Here is a 7,534-nt window from a genome sequence, read left to right on the forward strand (position 1 = left end):
CAGTCTGTCGTTCACCCTCCTAACCTCTACCACTAGTTCCTAGAGTTCCCTATATATCCACCAAAATACCTACCCCGTTCTTACCCTGATCACGCTTCCTGAGTACCACAGTGTATACACATCAGCATCTCGTGTCTTAGACCCAACCCATCTAGTCTCCCGGACACAAGCTATACTAATCTTCCTATACTGGAGGATCTTCGCTAACCCTTTTTCTTTTGCTTCGGTTATCTTATTACCTTGCTGTTATAACTTTTTACTTTTACATGGCTTCTTCACTGTCGTATTTCTTTTTAACACTGTTGTGATTATACTTTCCTTGAACCGAGGGTCTATTAGAAATAGCCTCTCTACTTTCACAAGGTAGGGGTAAGGTCTGCGTACATACTATCCTCCCCAGACTCCACTTGTGGGATTGCACTGCGTCACCTAGAACCTTGCATCTAGTTTTAAATTGAGACTTTTCTACAAACACTTAGGTACGTTACATCTATTTAAATGGCTTAAAACCAGATTTTTACGTTGCGAGTGTTTGAATGTGGCATTTGCACACCCTTACTGCATGAAAACATCTCGGCATCTGTTGTGTGAAAGTTCACATCTAGGAATCCTGTTAATTAGGAGGTTATAGCTAGATAAAATATGAGTTGTGCACATCTCTCTGGTTTCTCTGTTTGATTTCGTTTTATTCATGTCTAGTTTAAGAATTTTCACTTGCTTAAATTAAAAATTGCCACTACACCACACCCCTAAGGTGGTGTACTTTCCTACTCACCATTTTTTTCTTTTGCGAGGTGCAGCAACCCATGGATCGGATGATGGCCTGTGAGGATAATTTTCTGACGCATAATGCATATGATGTATCCCTTTTAGGCCATGCCCCCTTATTGCTGCCTCCTCATCCGATGAAGTGAAAGTCCTTCAATCCCAGACGATCCGGCTTCCTTCCATCTCCCTGGCCTTTGAGGCTGCCCGGTTGCCTGACTGTTGCCTTTCGATTCTTGATGGGCTATGATATCTATAGGCTGTCCAATGTGCCTCTTGCTGGCGTTTATCACTAATGAACGGATCCCCTTCGGCCTCGAAGGTCCGCTCTGCCGCTATAATGGCCTCTGAAGATACTTTTCGGAGGCCTTTCTGTTGCTTACTTACTGGCTGATAATGTGTTTATGGCACTTGTGAGGCGATGATGATGATTTTATTTTAAAAAGAAAATCAGCAGAATGAGAAAACTAATGGATTCGCATCTTTGCGAGGTAACGTGGATAGCCGACGATATCGTGCAACTGGTTTTGCAGCCATGACGACCTTTATGTTTCTCTTGCTTTAATTGCAACCCGACAAATATGAGCCTCAGGTTTCTTTCATTGTTTTTGGACTCATCGCTATTATGGAGAGTGTTGCCAACCATGGCAATTTCTGAATTGTTTGAACGGATAATTTGATATCGTTGGCTGCCGTTAAGGTTTTCTCCACTTTGTTTTGTTCGAAAAGGTCGTCTCTGTTCTTTTATCTGTAATATTCTGCTTTGCTGAATTTTCCTTTTTGAGTAGTATGTGATCTTCATCCTCCAGATTTATTTCTAGGTGGTACTTCGGATTACTTGATTGCGGTTGATCTTCTTTTTAAATTGTCTTGCTGATGCGCATAAAATGTGTTTTGGAACTCGTCTCTCTAGACTATATGTGTTCAAACACTCCAGGATGAGGTCTATATTTACTCTTGATCTCTATCTATTGGAATAGTACTTGTGAGCTTGCAAGGGAGGAAGCTAGAAATCAGTTTAAAATATTGAGTTTATAGGTAAAAGGCATTTCAAAAGGGTAAATATAATGAAACATTCACACATAAATAATGAAACCTAATAGTAGTGCAGCATTAGGTTTGTTCTAATCCTTTTCATGGAGATTAAATGGGAGTTATTAAGACTGTTTAATTCTTGTTTCTCTTGATTGTCCTATGAGCATATATAGAGATAATGTGAGGATAAAAAAAGACAGAATTAATGCATGTCCATGGGCTAGCTTAACTTTACCATTTTTCGCTATTAACCAGTAGCTAGCAATTTATTTGTGGTATAAGTTTGTACTGTGCCGTGTGATAGCATTATTGTATGGCCTAAGTGATCATCCTAGGTGAATATGTTTAAAGGTCAGCCCGGTGCACAAAGCATTTCGTGTTCACGCACAGTCCGGGGAAGGGCCGCACCCCGAGGGTGTGTGATGTTGAGTGGCGTTAGATGCTTGGAGCAGACTAGGATCAGTCTTTGGCCATGTTTGTTTAAGTTGGTTAGTGTGAGACCACTTTCGGCTTCTCAGCAGGTGTACTATTTTGTCTAAGCATGCTCTTCTCCTATTATACTTTAATCTTTGTCTTTAATTTGATTCTCTTCTTTCTTTCTGTCTTGTCTTTCATGACTGGTATGCTTCAACGCTAAACTGAATGCTTCTTGAGGACTTTAAGCTTGTTGCCATGGAGGAGAACTCAAACATCCCTGTCGAAGTACCTCGCACTCTAATTTATAGTAAAGTCTTTTTAGGCGCTGTTAGTTCTGGTCACTTATATTTTCATATTTGCTTATCTGCTCATCTGTTACTTCTTGCCTGCTTGCCTTGCCTTTTCTTATTCTCTAGGAATTTGCATCTAGGTATTTAATTACTTTTTAAAACTGATGCTTCACTGAAAATATAGTACTTTGCATCTAGTTTACAAGATTTAAAAAGCAACTTGTGTTTCAATATTCCATAGCCTGTGTCCTTTAGGAGACTTAGAATTAGTTAATTACTAATTGTACAGAGCTATTTATTTGTCACTTGCCATCTTTATTTACTGTAGATTTACTGTAGTTTGATGAACTTGAATAGTAAGAAATCTTTGGGCGAAAAGCAGCAAATAGGGCTCATCCTTGATTTCATGAAATGCTTCCTTCGCTTCCATGCCAATTTGAAACTCATCTTTCTTCCTCAACATGAGGCTTGTAGACTTGAGACGCAACACGACTAAACGCTGTCAACAGGGTATGGTTCTTTTTTATCACCTCGGATGACGCACACTGCTTTAAATCGCAGTGAATAATGCAGTTTATTTTCTCTTTATTTGAGTTATATGCATGAAAACTCACATAAAACATCATACTTTATTTAAATCATAAAGTTCAATTTAATAGGAGTCCGAAAGGCAACCGCTTTCATGCTGATTTTAAGGGGTGTCTTACACCTTCCACTCAAATTAATTTGAACCCTTACCTAGGATTTAGGCTTCACAGACTTATGGGGTTAAGCACGCAAATTAGTAATAATAGGTTTGCTGGCAATGTCACGCTAAGGGGCGAAGCTATGTTGGCCCAAGGGTGATCAACTGAACACTCTTCGACGAAAAATTATTCGACGTATAAGGTAAAATATTACTTGTTATTGATTAAAAAATAGAATTTGAACACCCTTGCATTCCCTACTGGCAAAAGGGTGTTCAAATTTTGAACACCCTTATTAAATTTCCTGGCTTCGCCACTGGTTACGCTTTATCTTAAACCCGTGTTTAAAGTAGGGCGCGACAATCATCAGTAGCTTCACGGTCGAGTCATGCCGTAAATTCCTGGTGTCTGCAGAATCTTTACCAGAAATATGAACTAGTTTGGAAGAGCACAGCTCCTCTTGAATTAATCTATTTTGTTTGGACTGCTGCGAATTAATCTTTACCAGAAATATCTTATTTCTTATCTATCTTGTCTTATGCTATTCTTGAGCTGATTAACATACTTCTATTTGCATAAATGCTTTCTAAGAGGAACAAGAAAAAGAGCAGTGGTGCTCCAAACTCCAAAGAAATAGCTAGTGAGACCATGTCAGAGTATTCAATAACCTCCCTGGAAAGCGCTAAGTCACATGTTCAACCCGTGAAAGCAGTCACTAATGTTTGTATTAGAGTGGACTATCTGCATCACACCCCTTAGGTGCGGCCCTTCCTTGGACCCTGCGTGAATGTGGAATGCCCTTTAAGCACAATGGTTTTATCAACTGTTTTCAAGTCCTAGGCTGAGCTTCAAGGATTTACTTTAAGCTCCAGCTAAATTTGTTGGGACAGAAAACATGGAAGTGCTTACAAGGTCAAAGTTGTTGTAACATCAGTCACTAGGTCACTAGGATTAACTGTTGGGTAATTTCAAAGGATGATTTCAAGAAGAAGATGCGGAGGATGCATAAAATAAACCGTCCTCATTTGTTGCTTCTAGTGTCCCAAAAAGAGAAACTAACAACTATACACTGCCAGCAGAATCACACTCTCTTCAAGGATGTCCATATATATTTTATTTCTGTGTGCAGTTCATTTTACATTGTATTGAAGAAAAGTTATAGAAGCATCTTATACCCAAAAATAGAAGATGGTCACATCACCTACTTCTGTATTTTCAGTTAGTATATCAATGGCAAAGGCGACTGCATTTCAATACTATTAGATCTTGAACAGTTCCAGTAAGACGTTTGAGAATAAGGTCACTACTGATCGGGCTCATTCCAACACCACATACTTGGAAAAAGGAAGTATAACAACTAACAGGAGTATAAATATACTTCAATCAATTCTGTGAGTAAATGTCAGGTCGTATTTGTTAAAAAGAAAGAGTCAGACTTTTATTGCAAAACAATAGTAACATATAGCATAACAAAAAAAATAACTTAATCAGCCAAACAATAAAAGCAACATATAGCACGACAAATAGAGTAAATAAAGATCAAGACAGAGTTGGTGTGACCCAAATTGGAGGACAAAAACGACTAAGGGAAACACCCTCATAATGAGGCTGGATACTGCCATCTGCTAAGTTGAACACCCCCATGTCGAGGCCGCCTCCTTCTTCATAGAAGATGTATGATTCTAAGAAATCGTCAGTAAAATAAATATGATTGGGCTTGATTCCTGGAAATTGAGAAGCTTGGACCGAAAGAGAAGCACTAGCACCCAGGAAAAAAGCTCTGTCCCCCAACTCCCTGGTTTGGGTCCCTTGGCCAGCAGCTAAATCGACCCGGTAAACTATAAACTCTAGTGTCCCATAGGTTAGGTATTCCTCATTCTCAACTTGATGGATGAAAGTCAGTGGTATCCTATCAAAATCATCTTTGGGTAGTCTTAGTTGACAACCATTTCGCACAACTACAAATAATGATCCTAGTGATTCTAGGATGTATGTCTGACCTCTAATTTGTCCAAGATAGAATGGTAGCTGCGCTACAACATGACGCTTATTCGGTTCAGGGCCAGTAACATCACAAACTACGATGCGGCCTGTAAAATCGAGTGCATAAAAGTGGCCCTTAAAATACACAATATCAGAATATGGAAAGTGAGCCCCTTCTTCCCAGTTAATATTGGTCCATCTCAAATCTCCCGATCTCCAAAATCTAAGGAACTTCACATCAATAACCATGAGAAGGTAGTCAGATGTATGAGAAGGGCTAGCTGACAAAACTGCCTTGCGTATGGAGGTCCTCATCCAGGGGTAGTCATGATAATCTATTTGATGCGGCAATTCGATCTCAACACCAGAGAAAGGATGTAGCAGACTAATTTCACGGTCATCTTCTCCCACTGTGATAAGCCATCCCATAGACTCCATACACCGTTTTCCAGTGGCTTTCGGAATCCTCTTCTTCAAAATCATGCTGTTATAGAGGCTGAAGAATTTTCGACAATCCTCCTCTTCTTCGGCTAACATCAGCCATGGAACTCTAGGCAGATCACTATTAAAACTGCATTTTGTAGCCACAACGACAACGTGCCAGGATTTGCAGACACTGCCAAAACTTAGATAGTCTTCAATCAAATTTAAACGTCTAGCTATCAAGACAAGCAGATCATGGTGAAGCTCGGACCAATCAACCAGCAGATCTTGTTGAAGTTGCGCCATTAGCGTATCAAAGTTAAGGATGCACACGCCTACCTGCGCTGTACATGCAGAATCCAATTTGCCATTGTTTTCCAAAATAATCCATATCTATTTACATTATCATAAATAGTTGATGTACAAAAATATTCTTTTATATATAACTAAATTAATCTTCAACTATGTTGGATTAAATTGTAATATTCAAAGTCGTTCCTCAAATTTAGGAGTTTGGTAACTTATATAATAATATTCAAAGTTCTTCCCCAAATTTAGGAGTTTGGTATCTTAATACTCCATATCCTTAACAAGAACTAGAGTTTCTAATTGATACTCGCCCAAAAAAAAAAATCAATATTAGCCGCTTTTTCAGTCCTCTCTCATCGCATATCCCATATCGTTAACTTCTTCTCTACCACGTTCAATCCTTTTTGTAAGCGTAAAACACTCATCTTACCCAAGAATTTTGCTTTATTTTTAGTAATTGTTTTTACAAAAAAGAGTAAAATATATTCCTCTACTATCCAAAATTGTTTAAAACTACTGTCCGTTTGACTATTCTTCCATTCTTACCTCCACCGTTATAGTATTGATCAATTATACCCTTATTTTTAAGGGAGAGACACCTGGCACGCGGAGAACAAAAACCCACCCCCAATTATTATACCCGGTTGCCCATCCTTTCTTTTGACCCGTTCGTCTGCGCTAACATTTTCTCTCACCAGAAAACCCCTAAACTTACTCCTTCACGATCAGTTCTTTTCTTCAAACACTAACGCCATCACCATCTTCTTCAATAACTCCACCATCAAACCCTCCTAAAAAAAAAAAAAAAATTGTTTCTTCACTGAACATCATATATAAATCAATAACTAAAATGATAGATGAATTACAAAAGAAAAGCAATTAAATTTTCCCAGATATTCACAGGTGCCTTTCAGCTTACTTTGGCCCCGAAAATGGTGAAATTGCTGCCGAAGATGGTGTGAGATAATGGTGCGGTGGTGGTTGAAGAAATACAATTTAGTATTAGAAAAATCATGTCAAAATGTCTCCAATGCTCCCACTAGAAGTAAAAAGGGTGATAGGCTTTGTAGTCTTGGTTCTATATTTAACCGTGGTTCTTTTTCTCAAAGTAATGCTACTAATCCATCTTTCTCTAGAGCTAGGGCTCCTATAACCCCTAGATCTTCTTCAAGAAATAGAGATTCAACTGAAATTGTGCATGAACCCACAGTTGTAGAAATTGTTCCTCAACAGTTTTCCTTTGTTACTGATCGTGAATCCATAAGAAACCAAGTTTCTTCCATAGCCTCCCTGTCACGCCCCTTTTTTCCCTTTTTGACGGGGAAGTTCGGTTTCGACATTCATGGGGGAATAACTCGTTTCCTTTTGGGAATTGGGTATTTGAAGAGTCGTCACCTAACGGATTATGGTGCGTTAGGGCACCTTAAGCAATTAACTCATGGACTAATTTGCATTACCAAAAATTTAGGGTAAGGGCTCGAAATAATCTTGAGGGAAGGTGTTAGACACCCCTTGCAGTCCACAATGGTGGGTTCCGGTCGAACTTAAACTATGTGAATTAGTCATTCTAACAAATAAACAGTTTTTAATATGTAGTTGAAAGTAAAAGGCATGTTTTGACATTCT

The 7,534-nt window shown here is 38.8% G+C and overlaps 1 protein-coding gene across 1 annotated transcript; it reads right to left on the reverse strand.

The window, feature by feature from the left end:
• Positions 1–4,640: 4,640 nt before the first annotated feature.
• On the reverse strand, positions 4,641–6,054 carry LOC107776981 (putative F-box protein At1g65740). The gene has a single exon (XM_016596935.2). The coding sequence runs from the start codon at positions 5,903–5,905 to the stop codon at positions 4,733–4,735; it is 1,173 nt and encodes a 390-aa protein (XP_016452421.1). The 5' UTR covers positions 5,906–6,054; the 3' UTR covers positions 4,641–4,732.
• Positions 6,055–7,534: the final 1,480 nt, after the last annotated feature.

This window comes from Nicotiana tabacum, chromosome 6 (genome assembly GCF_000715075.1).
Source record: "Nicotiana tabacum cultivar K326 chromosome 6, ASM71507v2, whole genome shotgun sequence".
Classification (NCBI taxonomy): domain Eukaryota; kingdom Viridiplantae; phylum Streptophyta; class Magnoliopsida; order Solanales; family Solanaceae; genus Nicotiana; species Nicotiana tabacum.

Coding starts and splice junctions, on each gene's coding strand:
- LOC107776981 (XM_016596935.2), bottom strand. CDS start 5,905: ATGGCGCAACTTCAACAAGATCTGCTGGTTGATTGGTCCGAGCTTCAC.